Source organism: Henckelia pumila, chromosome 1 (assembly GCF_033568475.1).
Source record: "Henckelia pumila isolate YLH828 chromosome 1, ASM3356847v2, whole genome shotgun sequence".
Lineage (NCBI taxonomy): Eukaryota > Viridiplantae > Streptophyta > Magnoliopsida > Lamiales > Gesneriaceae > Henckelia > Henckelia pumila.
The window spans coordinates 107,709,755-107,724,759 of NC_133120.1; the positions used below are offsets into that span (position 1 = coordinate 107,709,755).

The window sequence follows — 15,005 nt, forward strand, 5'->3', positions numbered from 1 at the left end:
GCTGAAATCAAAACGCGGCCAAGTTAATTTGACATCGAACTGAAAGCATGTTCTAGTTAAGTTGAGTATCATTGAGACCTCTAATTTCAAATAGAGCATGTTCTAGTGAGATCCATGTCGTTAATTCCAGCTAGCTTGAAGTTAATGCTTGACAAGTAGTTGCCCCTATCTATTCTTGATTTTTAGTGTTGCAGCGATCATAAAATAAATTATTAGCATCCAGACAATGTAGTATGTAGAAACACTTGATTAATCGTTAGGTTTTAGAAATACATGTGTTGTATGCTCCACTGATGGTTTTACAGTAAGGTTGTGAAAAATACTAAATATAAAGGAGCCTCACATCTTCCCTGTTTCTGCAATAATTCTCTCAATTTCTTCAAGAAGTCTCTCCTTCTCTTCACCCAACTCCTTATTCTGTTTCTGTAGTTCTTCTATTTGCTTCGTCTGCTCGGAATCTTTTCTGAAATTCATTAAGATTGTAATTTCTCAGAAAAGAAGCTCGATATTATTTTCTGAAAATGCATTCGCTTAGGGCGCAGCGCGACAAGGAAATTAAAATTCGTTATAGATTTCTTGGAATCAAATCAAATGGCATGCAAGGGTGGAAGTAAATTATAGGTAAAGAAGTATATTGGATGGATTCAGTGTGCCTATTGTTGGCTTACCTATTCATGAAAGCCAAGTTAAGTTTAAGTGAACGCACTTCCTTCTCAAGATTTTCACACCTCTTTAAAATCGATTGCATATCTGAAGGAATTGTTGGTATTGAACTTCTTTCCTTTGCTTCCGCCATCCTTCATTTCTCAGAAAAATCAGTACACAATGCAATGAATCATCAAGAAAATTAAAGCGTACAGAGTATACATACTTTCGTGAGCGCTCGACTCTACGCTTTTTTGTAGGATCTCCTCTCTCAGCTGCACGAAATAAGATACTTGGTAAACTTATATCATAGGACATAGATCCAACAATTAGATTTGAAGCTTTGTGTTTCAAGAGAGTTGTATTTGACCTGAACAGGATGAGTTCACGGATCCATATCGAATCAGCCCTCGTTTCTGTTTATGATATACAGTGTGCAATGTTATAAACTTCGAGTTGTTAGTAAACACAGCAAGATCTCAAGTTTACACTGGAAACTATCAAATTGAGAAGAAATTCTTCATTCACAGGGGCAGATGGGATCTATTAGGGGGAGGGGAGGGGGCCGTGTGGTAAACGCATTCCCACCTGCACCCCGACTGTTTTCTTGGGTCAGTTGGTCAAGAGACTTATCACGTACCTTCTGATTGTCTTTTAAGTTATCATATATGCATTCTCTGAAATCTGAATAAGTTAAAAGAAATTGCATTAGTATGACATTCTTTCCTTAGAACACCACAGAGGGCAGTTACTTCCATTCTGTAAAGATTGTACCTTTAGTTCTCGAGCTGTTGTCTGGACTCCTTCCATTTCCCATTTGATACCTAGAGCTCTCACAAACACTAGGACCCTGAGCTGAAACACAAAGATCGTCACAGATCTCGAAACCATTTGAAATCACTGGAGCAGCAGCCGAGGATTCACTTTGAGATGGCTCCCTAGAAAAGGTTCTCATCTGGGTCGGGTTCACTGGATCCATAATACCTTCCAATAATGACTCTTCGATCATTTGTAGGACTCCAGCTTCCCTGGCTCCAATTGTGGATGCATCTTGAAAACTTACTTGATTTTCACATCCAAAAACCCCTCCCCGCTGGTTTAAGCCTGTGTTTGCCAAGATGTCAGTGCTGTAATAGCCAAAAGAACTGTCATCTGCAGCTTCCTTTTCGATCTGGTTACCGAGTTTCTTGCGTTCTAGTGTACCCTTCAGCATGCTCACAACGGAAGAGATTTTATCAGTATTCCCTATTTGTTGATTGTGGAACGCAGACGACGATGAATGAGATGGAGACATGAATGGACCGTATTGGCTTGGAGCCTGGCTTGTAGGTATGATATTGAACCCATTTGCCTCTGTTGTCTCTTGCTTGAAATTGTTGGCACCATTTCCAGATACACTCTGCATTGCCTCCATACCTATCGTTGTCTGTGAATTCTGCATAGCAGCATATCTCCTCCTTCAAGAAATTGTGTATAAATCGATGTAACTCAATGAAATTTCGAGAACAATACACTTATTAGAATGATTTTTTTGGGTTGAAAGGATACCTCAACTCAGAGGACCTACTCCTGGTCATGGGTTGGGAACTGTGAAACCAGGCCTGCAATTAAGTTTTTTAAATTGATTCCTTATAAAATTCTGATTTGATAATGTACTTTCTTTGAAGAAACCTTATAAGTACCTTTGCCAAGAACAAATTACTACCCTGCAAGCCCTTTTCAGCTCCAGGCCTGGGGGAGTTAATGACACAGTTATCTCGATAGAATTTACCATTCAAGAATGACAAATATACATGGATCTAGCATATTAAAGCAGGCAGGGGTGGCTGGACCTGGCATAGGCAGTCGCCGCGATTTTCGAAGTGAATTTGTTTAAATTTCATCAATAGGATTTCTTAAAATACAAATTTTACTTGCAAAATGATGCAAGATGTTCCCTCCTTCGACCAAATTCTTGGATTGATTTATGTATTCGAGTAGTGTCGAGGAAGTAAAAAACTGGAATTGAACCTGTTTGAATGTAGATCATTAGACAAGTCATCGGCAAAAGATGTAGTTTGTGTAACTTGTGTGGTATCTTCTGCCTTTTTCTGACCTATGCCCCCAATTTGATTAGTTAAGCTCGCTAGTTCAGCCGATATCCTGCAGTTTTACATGGCAAACTGTATCAAACGAGTCGAGACGAACCTAACCATAGGTCCGCTGGACAATCTCCCCCCCCCCCCCCCCCCCCCCCCAACGAAACATCGTGCATACATTTCCATGAAACACTAGTGTCGGCCCCAAAAGAACACCCTCTCCCGACTACTAACCTCCTTGATGCTTGCCGAGGTCGATGCCCTGCATTCGTCGGATGACTTCCATTGTTCTGATAAACAAAGGTGCTTCTCTTTAATGTTTGAGATTGCTTCTATGAAACATTTTAAAAATTTTGTAAAAGAAAAGCTAAAAAGTGTTTCTTAGAAGCAACATCAAAGACTACTGTAAATCATGCTTTGGAAAATCTAAAAATCTTGAACAGAAATCTGATTTCAAGAAACTAATGCAAAATTTCAACGTAAGAAGATTATGCAACATCACTTGCCTCTCCATTAGTGAGCCAGCTTTTGAAGAGTTCTTCGCTGTCTGTTCGGAAACTCTGCGTGAGATTCTTGAATCCCATCATCTCCATAGTTGGAGCAGGCATCCCAATAGAACTCTCCATCATCGTCTTTATGAACATCTCTTCGCTCGTGTTTCTGTGAAACTCTGTGTAGCTTCTTCCCTCCATCTCCATCAATTTCTTCCCTGCTAACTTCAAATTTTCCAAGGAAACGACCTTAGAATCAAACAGTGAGAGACTAGCACAGCATCTGTTTCTTGCAGACCTTCATGTATAAACTTCTACCTTAAATTTCGCAAAAATATCACATCTTCTTGGTATTTAACGTATCAAACTTAACATAAAATCCTTTTGGTTAATGGTAAATGCGAACTAAATCTGGCAAAGCAAGAAGCTTGGAACTATAAAACTTCTCATAAACTATGCATCTATGTTGCTTGAAGAATCATTCTTTTATATATTTATTATTATTATGATTATTTCACTTTCACCATAATTTGAAGTTCTTTTTTAACAGACGTATGGTGGGCTCAACCAGATTTTTATATGTTTAATTCTTGGAATCAATTAGCATAATTCTGCTCAAGATTCCAGTCATCTATATTTGTCATTTAGTTTGTGTGAAAGGGAAATATACTGGGAAACTTGATCTTTCATTATAGTGTCTGTGGTGACAGTCTATGCAAGTAATAATATGAAATAAAATGATTCCACCAGTTTTGAATGAGTCAGCTCAAGCAAGTCCGGTAATGATTTATAGAGTTTTTTGAATCAAAATTCTTGTGAAATATCGGAAACCTGAATATTCAACAAGTGTCCCATACTCGAAAGTTTCCCGAGATGTTTATGTCACTGCATCACAAGTAAAGTGATTATATCGAAAAATTGGAATTTGACGAAGCTAATATTACCAAAAATGACGACAATATGCTCCTAAACTACTCCATCAACTTTTAAATAATTACTAATATCCATGTGAAACGAAGTTGAACATTGTATGAGTTCAACTGAGCGGCTTTGAGCAGCACTGGACAAATAATGGAAGCCAAGAAAACGACTTTTCTGTATTTAAATAACGTAGCAGTTGAGAGGACGTTTTCACTACTTCAATGTATTCATTCCATAGACATTGCTTCAGTCAAGTTTTGAAGAAATGCATTTAAAAATCTCCGGTTTGGGGCCATATCAATATGTTTCATTCTTCAAACTAGAGGATTTTAGCAAGAATTATAGCCCATCTTACATCATTTGAGATGAAAAATCGGCTTTGAGATCTAATTAATTATAACAAATTTCACTTCGATTTTTTAACAAAAAAATACCTGATTTTAGAGTGGAGTATTTTAATATAATACCAATTCACGTACGGCTCGACTTAAAGTTCTTTACATTGTCGTTCCAAAGTGATTTTTTAAATCTTTTGTAGAATGTGTGGAACAATCTACTCGAATCAATGGAATTATTGTTCAAATCAATTATCCGGACAGATTTCAATCCAAAAAAAAAAAAATCAACTCGAGTTACATATTTTTTTCCAAAAATAGTTATGCGAAGAAAAAAAAGAAGAAACAAATAATATATGCCATGGAGTAATACGTTAAGTGAACTTTTAGGCACGTTACTAAAATATATCAAGGGCGGCCAGGAGTTTAAATAATCAATAGTAGCGACATTTTATTAAAATAATAAAATTAGGACATCGCTCTCTTGACCAGAAATTGCAATTTGTGGAAGAATACTACATTTGACTAAATATAAAATTCTCCAGGTTTTGAAAAAATATATCAATTACAAAAAAAGCTATTATTTTGATCAGTAACCAAATTAAACGATCTCGATATTTTAGAATTTTTTTAAAAAAAATTAAGTTCTACTTCAAAATTGTATTTAAAAATTGAATTAAATCAATTTAAATTATTTATTAAAATATATATTTTCAAGTGTAGGTCTATTGTCCAATAAATATTTATTAGAAAATTTAACAATATTAAATTTTTATAAATACTAGGTTTATTCAATAAACAAAACTATTATGTTAAAATTCGAAACCAAAGCCACCTAACTAATATTTTTAAAATCTAAAACCGAACTTCTAAATAAACTGAACTAATTTTTCAAATGAATTCAACTCGGTAGGTTATTTTGATTAAAAATTGATATTTTTTACTCATATAGACTGTAATTGATGTACGCTCTTTCGGGTTAAAAATAACTTTTAAAATTTAATTTTTTTCATTTCCTGAAATACCTAACTAGAAAATTTCAATCATCCCAAAAATTTACAGCAAACGTTCATTTTTCAAATCTCATAATTATTGAATTTTCAGTTATTCTAACTAGAAAAATCGCCATACAAATTCAATAATAATTTCGAAGTTACTAATTCTCAAATATTTCAATTTTCAACCAATTGATTATTTTTTCTAAATTTCGCAACAATAGTTTTTAGGATAAAATTCAAACTTGAAAAATCATATGTATAATAAATCAATATAATTATCGCAACTAAATATTCGACAAAATTTTAGAGTCGTCGAATTCATCTCAAATCTCATAATTTCAAAATCTATGACAATAAATCAATCAAAAAATATAATGAAGTGTTCTAATTTTAATTCTTTTGCATGAGGCTGAATACTTTTTTTTAATTTGAAACTACTATTTTTTTTTTATAAATGGGTGGGGCTAGATCGAGCCCACCCTAGTCCAAAGTTGGCTCCGTCTCTGATACCAATCACACACACAATTAGACCCAATTCGAGTCCATAGCCAATAACTCTAAGTGTTAAAGTCACCCTATGAGGTAGGTGGTGGAAGTGAGATAGGTTGGTTAAGCAAGTACGAGTTATAGGAGAGGATGGGTGTGCTAATGAGTTAGGCTGTGAGTTGTGCGTGAAGTACTTAGAGTTAGAGTTAGAGTTACAGTTAGAAATGGTGGAGGAGGGATGCACTAATTTCACGAAACATGATACTCATTCTCATCAAGTTGGATACTAACCATGAGGGTCCTTAGTATGAGCCAATATTTCGTGACAATCTAAATTCTAGAATAATGAAGTAGGAAGAGAAGCCAAAGATTGGAGAGACGGATAGAATCGCGCGCCCTCTTCCACTTCTCCATTCTCCCTAACCTCAACAAGTTCGCCCAAAGTGAGCCCTAGCCACAGCCTCGCCTCAACGGCGAGGTCACACATTGGATCGCCAGAAGAGGGCGAACCCCGGATGAAGAAGCGCGTGAACCACATGCATGTTATCCCTTACAAAATATGTGTGGTCCCTTGCTTTTATCCGTATAAATATCAAATTTGTCTATTTCATTTGCATTTCATTTTGAAGGGTGCCCTAGTTCCTCTATTCACTTATTTATTTTTCAGCTCTGACTTGAGCACCCTCCTTGCCTCTTCTACACTCTTTACTTGGTTTCATGTTCACTCCAGACTTAAGCTTTGAACTTAATTTAGATTTGGATATTTAATTTGACCCTTTAATTTCGGTGAGTATCACCCACCATTCACTACACATAAACATGTACAAAAAATAAAAAAAGTATTGGCATATTTTTAGGAAAATACCCGATTTAGTCCTCTAAGTTATAATGTTTGTTTTTCGTCATCTAACTTGTCAAAATTTTGTTTTAGTTCTGTAACTTTGTATTTTTTGTTGGTTTTTAGTCCTATTTAACTTGAGCGCACTAATGTTGCATCGAAAAAAAATTGACGTCGAATTGAAAAATATTAGAGAACTGAAAAAGAAAACATGACATGTTTCTACTTCAAGAACATGCTTAAGGAAATTGCTAAATTGACTATTTCTTGTACATAATTATAATAATAGTAATAATTTGGTCATGTAATTTATTTTAATTAGACCATAACATTAGCGGGCAATCACATTTGATTAAAACTCATGAGATATACAACTAATTAAATTAATGACAAAACAAGCATAATTTGGTTTCATGCACTTGGAAACATTAATTACTACCAAAAGATTTTTATTTTAGTCAACTAATCTCATGACGTGCATGAAAAAGTACATTAGCTAACGGTTGAATGCAGTCCTGTCCGCCAGTCCCAACTATTTTCATTAACTTCAATGAACGATTCAAGTGATGGGTTTCGTCGACGATGGTTCATGCATGAACCCTGTAGGGTTCATGTGCTACATGCAAATGTTCTTTTTTTTTTTCTTTTTTTTTTCCACACGAGATGTTCACGTGAACATCTTGCATATAAAAAAATTGTGCCGTTATCCCAAGTTATGATATATATTTGTTTTATATAGAAGGGAAGAACTTAAAATTCGAATATAAAGTATCTAAAAAATGATTTTAAAAAAAAATTGGAAATATATTTTTTATAATTGAATATATATACACCGTTCCAATCTTAAAATATCGGTACTAAATAAAATATAAAAGGTCTGTTTGGACAAGTATTTTAAAAATATCTTTAGTATTTTATAAGTTAAAAAAACTTAACGCATGTGTTTGAACAAGATTTTTGTAAAATATTTTTGAAACAATGTCTTCAAGTGTATTGTTTAAAGAACAATTGAGATGTGTTTCAATGACGGTTTTATAATTGAAAGGAATGATTGAAAACAAAAATACTACTTTTTAATTGTATTTTTTTATAAAATAGTTTGTCCAAACAAATTTTATTCATAAAAAATCTTTTAAAATATTTTAAATATTTTTTAAAATATTTTATAATAATTTTTTATAACATGTCGTCGTTAAATGCATATATTTTAATTTAAAATTAATTACATTACTAATACAAAAATTCCGGAATTTTGAATATATGATGTCCCGATCGATGAGCATATGCATCAATTAAAGGCCTACCAGAAAATATAGAATAAGGAAGATTGATTATAGTTGGCTTTACAGTCTAAGAAATAGTTATCTCCAAAAGGCTCAATTAAATTCAGAAATCTCAACTCGTTATTTTAACTTCATAGATCAGGGGGTCAGCTGCGAAATGGAATATCATCCAAATTAATTTTATTTTGGAAAAGGAAAAAATTACAGTTTTTTGTCATGTAATTTCTATGTTTTTTATTTTTTTTAAACCATGTTGTTAGCAAATTCACGAATTTAATCCACTAATTTGTATTTTTTCAAGTATAATCATTTTTTCACTAAAGTGTTGATGTGACGCTAGAAAATGACGACATGACACCTAAAATGATAATATAACGTGACACGTCTAAAAATGGTTAACATGTCCGAATGACCAATATTACATCAATACTATGATGAAAAATTACTAAAATTGAAATAATTATAAATAAATGGACTAAATTATGAATTCACTGAAAATATGAAAAAAGGGGGAAAAATGTACAAGCTGTTTCATGATAAAAATTGTAATATTTTCTTGGGAGAAGAGAATATATTTGTTCTACGAATAGTGGATCATGACACACACAATGCATGTGTTTCGTAAAAGAAATTAAAGAATTATGTATTTTTTAAAATAAAATTTATTAATTTTTGAAACTGAAATGAGAAGAAATAAAATAAAATATAAAGAAAATACAATTATAATATAGTAAAACCATATAGTTAGTTTGATAAGATGGATATGGTTTCATACAATTTCTAAATGACGTCATGATTTCTTATATTAGCATGAGATATTCTTATATTATATATGCTAATATAAGTGCGCACGCGATGCGTGTGTATAAAATATATAATATGTTTATTATTATATGTTATATATTTATTTTTCATTAATTAGTTTAATTATGATTTTTTATTTTTAAAGTAATGTACGAATAAATTTAAAAGTTACTCAGCTTATCTATAATTGTTACTTGAGAAGAAGATGAAAAATGTGTACAAATAGAATCAAATTTACATATTTATTTAATATATAAGGGCAATTTTAGAAAAAAAAAATGATATCATCTCTATAAGTAGCTCAACTATTATATATAGTAGCGATAATAATAAAAACTATTAAAATAAACTATGTATATCATTTTTTAAATAACAATAATAACACGACGATGATGATAATAATAATTCACGTAGTTGTTAGTGATCCAATAAAGTACCATTGATTTTTTTTAGGCAGTGCAAGCAGTCGCCAACCCAGAGCAGGGTTATAGTTACATTGATGCAATTACTATGGAGATACGAAACTTACTGGACACTGGAAGAATGATTAAGCTCAGTCATGCTTATAGATCGGTGAATGCGATTGCACACTCATTTGTTTTTTTTGTTATTTCTTCCCCTTCGATCTTAATACAATTACAAGTTTACCATAAAAAAAAATGGTCCACGTAGTTATTATTAATACAAAATACAAAAAACCCCTCAATGAAGCATAAAAATTAATGATCATAAATCGTAAGCAACCGGCCCGAAATATTTCGTTTGAATTTCATGAACGCTATAAATGGAAAGCCGGCTAGTAGGGTTTACTTTCCAATTTTGAGGCCATTATAGAAAGACTAAAAATCAAGAAAATAACGTCTCTAGTTTGGAGAAAAGGCACACGATGTGACATAGGACTAATTAATTAACTCCAAGTAGAATCGGTCAGACACAAAATTTTTCGATAACTTGAAACAGTATTTTTATGATTAATAAAGGGAACGAATCAATATGTGTTTTGAAGACAAAGTGCAAAGGTCAACTAGAAGACACATTTGAGTTTCAAGAAGACGAACGAAGCTGAGAGAAATGACTGCAACATTTTTGTTCATGCTTTAAAGTTTGACCTGAATAATTGGTGTTTTAGTCCCAAATCTTTCAATTTTTGGGAGTTTCGCTCATTTTTCATTAGAAGTACATAAATTTATATACGTGACTCTATTATTTTTACGTCGTATCAGTTTCACGCAGGGGTGGCTCCATTAAAAACAAGGGAGGGCAGCTGCCCTCCCTAGGGTGCAGGGGATCAAAATTATATATATATATATTTGTGATTTTTGGTTTTTCGTCTGCCCTTTCTTAATAATATTCCTGGATCCGCCCCCTGATTTCACGTCTAAAGAAAACCAAAATTAGGGAAAAAAAAAATAAAAAAAAAATATTGAACTGTGATTGAAATTTGATTTAAAAAATCAGAAAAATACATCATGAAAATTGGAGACAAGATTCCAGTAGATAGGGTGGTATATCATTCCCTACCGTATCGAAACCGCATAATATATATTGTACTGAAATTATGGCTAAGAAAATTATATATTGATAATGTATCAAAACTTTCGCCATACGGATTTTCGGTATACCGAAATTTTCAGTATGTATAACTAGTATATCGATTATGCAAAAAATTTACGATATATCGAGATTGCGGTACAGTATCGGTATATACTGTTTTATACCGAACAAAACATTATATTTTTTAATTTTTTTAAATGTATTGTTTAAAAATATTATATATATTTAAATTTTTATATATTATTTCGGTATTAAGATATATACCAAAATTTTCAAATTTCATACCGTTATCGTATCGAAAAATTTTGGTACCGTTATCGTATCGTATCGAAACTTTTGGTATACTATAAATTCGATATTTTTGGAATACAATAACCTCGATATATCGAAAATTCGGTATTTTTGTCTCACCCATACACGTAAATTTCTCATTCGCTGCAAACAATTAAGAAACTTTACGATAGCTAATTATTGTTTGAAGCTAATAGTTTATACTTTGAAACCATACATACATTAATCGAACATTAATTAAACTAATGAGCAAATGTCAAATCGATGAGTTCAAACACACGACAACTCTTTCACAGACACAGACACACACACACACACACACAGAGAACGATGTACATTTACCAATAAATGTGGGGTCCATTATTTTTAGTGGATCCCGCATGTATTGATAAATAAAGACTCTTAAATTTATCATAGGAGTAATGCCTGTAAAGGTAGGCTGAAATGAACCGAGATATATTTATAGAGTTTAAAGTTTAAACATTGCTTTAGTATTGTTTTAGTTACTATTTGTATTAATAGTCATCCCGAGAAGATCATGTGATTTGTTATGTAGAAAAATTGTCAATCTAACTCATCTATTTTAAATGAAAGCAATTTTAAATGAAAGCACAGATCAACCGAATAAACTTAACTCATTTTGAAACCTAGTTACCTCTTAATTTTGCATATGAGAGATATATGTATGTCAATTACGGGAAGTTCTTAGCCCCGGAGGGCAATCCAACGGCCCGGGAAGCGTGCACATCACCATGATGTGATGTGCACAAGGGTTCGGAGCCATTGGATCTGACAGACCGGGTAGTACCGGTCTGCCAGCATAGAATTTCCCGTCAATTACATATGTTTTTATATTTTACCCCCTCAAACAGATTTGGTACTCACAAAAATGAATTTACCATGAGATATTTTTTTTTTAAAATTTATAATCACTAATTGAATCCCAACTCTTAAGTCATATATAATTACACTTAACTTTTAAAAATTTAAACTAATGAGCAACAAGAATTTAATATATTTTATGAATGATATATGGTTCACCGACGTGAAAACCGTGTGTATATCACACCATATAGCCTACTCTAAATCAAGACCTGTACTTTCCCATCTCAAATTAATTCACGAGGGACAGGCTGAATTGGTACTCAATCATCTAACTGGAACATAGTGCTGCATTCGAGCTTTAATAACTTTCTTTCTACATTCTCATTCATAACAAATACTGACCAGTTTGTAATCGAAAAGCAGAATTGGGTACATGTGTTACAAACAAAATATTGATGGATCAAAAACCACGAATCCGTCACTTTCACATTGTTCCTGGTCAGAACTGGAAATTCGCCGAAGCAGCCCTTCCCAAACTTGGAACCTGTGAAAACGTGCCTAAAGACAAATGCTTGATTTATTCATCACTTCGCCACATAAACCTGATGCCTGCCTGGACAAAAAGAATCCCTCAAATATAACAGCACAAGACAGTGCAAACTGCAATAGCAGCAACTTTAATAGATACAAATGCTTCAGTACAGTATATGACAATCACATGCCAATCTGAAGGATCTCTCATGAAAGGTATCAAGATGGAACATACTCTGTTGCGACTAGAATCATAAGCAGATAGATGACAAAAAATTGTGCTTCTAGTAGTTCTAAATCAACCTTAGAAGAAAGATACAAGTCATTTAAGACATTGGTGAGTGAAAAACACGAGTGCATCAATATACAAGCAGAATGTCAATAATTTTAGTCACTTTTAAAATTCTCAAAAATTGTTCTTTAGTTCAATGAGATGTAAATTTTAAAAATAGGAGGTCAAGGTTTCATCGGAAATCCGAAACATCCGTAAGTACATGTGAATCAAAGGATGTTCAGCACCAAGTACAGAAGCAAAAAATGAAAATTATTATAAAGAATGTTTACCCGAAATAAATGTCTTGACTAATATATCTCATCATCAGGGATATCAGGTGTCAAAAACTTTCTCGGGTCCTTGCTGATCTCCTCATAATTGAATGTAGAGGGCTTAACTCTTTCTGGGACAGGCTCAAGTGGAATAATGCTATCCCTATCAATAACTCCATCTATTAAGCCATATTCAACTGCTTCAATGGGGGACATGTAGCGATCTCTATCAATATCCTTTTCAACTTGTTCAAATGATCTACCGGAGCAATCAGATATAATTCCTGTGACGTTCTTCTTGTTATGCATTACCTCCTTGGCTTGAATTTCCACATCAATAGCTTGCCCACTAGCACCTCCAAGAGGTTGGTGGATCATGATTCGGGTATTGGGCATCGCAAAGCGTTTGCCTTTAGTGCCACCAGCAAGAATGATGGATGCCGTTGATGCTGCTATGCCAAGAGCAATCGTGGAGACATCAGCCCTAACTAGCCGTACAACATCAAAGATGGCCATTGTAGCGCTGGAGTGAAAAATGCACATGAATGAACTGGTGAAAAACTAAAAAAATATATAGAAGCCTAATAAACCACAACTAAAACCTATTCCCTGAGACGAACTTGGAATAGGATTGATTAATATTTTTGGCATTTGCCTCCATCCAATACCGTCACATCTAGCTATGGTTCAAGTTACAAAGACTTGAGGCCATAAAAAGGAGGTAAGTAACTTATTATGGTCATTAATCAATGTTGCAAAGAGAGTTTAGATTGATCATGACTCATGAGGTATTCAAAATGCAATCAATACATAAGCATGTTTTCCCCAATTAAAGAAGTAATTTCTTCAGAGATGAGATCAATCCTTCTTAGGAGCACTAATTAAGATAACTGAACTACTGTGAGCCGAATTAAAACTTCTATTTTGAATTCACTACAAAAAAATTACAAAGTTCCCTATTTTCTTTTGATGGAAGGGTTAGACCACTATTTTGATACAGGTGGGTAGATTTGGGGGAAAGCACCAGGTTGAAGCATCTAAAAAGCAGCATCGAAAAAGACTCGGTGACACGTGCATCACATTATACCACTGATTCCGTGAAACCGGAGCACGAGAATGTTGATAATACTATCGAAACCATAGCATAATCATTGAAAATTCAAAGACAAATCAATTACATTGTATAAAAATAAATCCAATATATATAGTTCTAGAAGAAAGAATATTCATATGAAGCCAAATGCGACAGAGAGACCACTACGTTCACTCCTTCAACCTGTCATTCAACTCCAGAATAACTGCAAAAATTGTTGGCCTCCACATTCAAAGTTCCTGACTTTCTCAACACAATCCATTAGGAGTAAAAACCTCAGTATGCCATCTTAGCTACGACCAATATGGACTAGCACAAGCAATCGGCAACCAAGAAGACCAAATTTCAAGTAACATTGGGAGCAATTCCAATCCATCAATATAAACGTACTCAATCATATTCTGGCACTAACTCTAATACCAAATCATAATATATATTGAACATTTAATTTTAGCAACAAGCTACACATGGAAACAAAATCCACCTTGTGAATAAAGCTAATCTGATGTCAAAGATTCCCATATTCAGTTCAACTGAAAAATTAACCATCAAAGACTGAAGCCAAGCCATCCATTTTTCTTTGGCCATATCATAAATTACCAAATGAATTAAAAGGATTTCATAAAACTAAAAAGCCAGTAACAAGTTCATATATACGAACCTGAGTGAGCCACCAGAAGAATTGATGAAGAGCCGGATATCCTTGGTCGAATCCTGAGCGTCTAACAGTAACAGCTGACTAATAATTGAATCAGCGACAAAATCATCAATACTGCTCCCCAGGAAGACAATGCGCTCCTTGAGCAACAACCCCATGGCGTCGGAATCCGCGCCACGAATGGCGGTGGCGGGAGTCTGAGTGGAAGAAGCTGTGAGGTGGAGCAATAGGGATTCCGCCGATGGCGCGGCGACGGAGGAGCCGATAGTTTGGTGGTCGAAGGACGTGACGGAGCATCTGAGGGGTAAGGCTCGGCGGCGGGTTTTGGAACGATGCAGGCAGAGAGCAGCAGGTGGCGGATTTTGAGGGACCGGATGGTGGCTGCGGCAGCTAGATGCGGCGGACGAGTGGTGGGAGAACGGCGCGGAGAGGATGAGCGAGTCCATCGCAACACTGGGGATAAACTCTCAGTCACCGGAGATTTGATTGCAAATTGCTTGGGCTTCTCCAATTGATAAATCTAGGCTTTTAGAGAAACTAACACGAGGCCCAATTTATACAATCAAAATATGTGTTTTAAGTGTTTCAGCCCATTAGCCCATTATTTCTCTGACCTAAAAAAAACTAT

General features: G+C 34.1%; 2 protein-coding genes across 4 annotated transcripts; both read right to left on the reverse strand.

The window, feature by feature from the left end:
* Positions 1-242: 242 nt before the first annotated feature.
* Positions 243-3,657, reverse strand: LOC140875697 (protein CYCLOPS-like). Of its 2 annotated transcripts, none has more exons than XM_073279469.1 (11): positions 3,230-3,657; positions 2,958-3,013; positions 2,656-2,787; positions 2,328-2,376; positions 2,194-2,246; positions 1,420-2,102; positions 1,286-1,329; positions 1,016-1,061; positions 872-920; positions 669-797; positions 243-463 (listed from the first exon to the last, which is right to left on the reverse strand). In XM_073279469.1, exons 1-11 carry the CDS (start codon positions 3,419-3,421, stop codon positions 340-342), a joined length of 1,557 nt encoding a protein of 518 aa, XP_073135570.1. In that variant the 5' UTR covers positions 3,422-3,657; the 3' UTR covers positions 243-339. The 2 variants fall into 2 exon arrangements, with proteins under 2 accessions (XP_073135570.1, XP_073135569.1); XM_073279468.1 differs by having other exon boundaries at positions 2,958-3,055.
* An 8,221-nt stretch (positions 3,658-11,878) lies between these two features.
* LOC140874629 (ATP-dependent Clp protease proteolytic subunit 4, chloroplastic) lies at positions 11,879-14,870 on the reverse strand. Of its 2 annotated transcripts, none has more exons than XM_073277971.1 (3): positions 14,381-14,870; positions 12,645-13,149; positions 11,879-12,158 (listed from the first exon to the last, which is right to left on the reverse strand). In XM_073277971.1, exons 1-2 carry the CDS (start codon positions 14,821-14,823, stop codon positions 12,663-12,665), a joined length of 930 nt encoding a protein of 309 aa, XP_073134072.1. In that variant the 5' UTR covers positions 14,824-14,870; the 3' UTR covers positions 11,879-12,158; positions 12,645-12,662. The 2 variants fall into 2 exon arrangements, with proteins under 2 accessions (XP_073134072.1, XP_073134071.1); XM_073277970.1 differs by having other exon boundaries at positions 11,879-12,162.
* Positions 14,871-15,005: the final 135 nt, after the last annotated feature.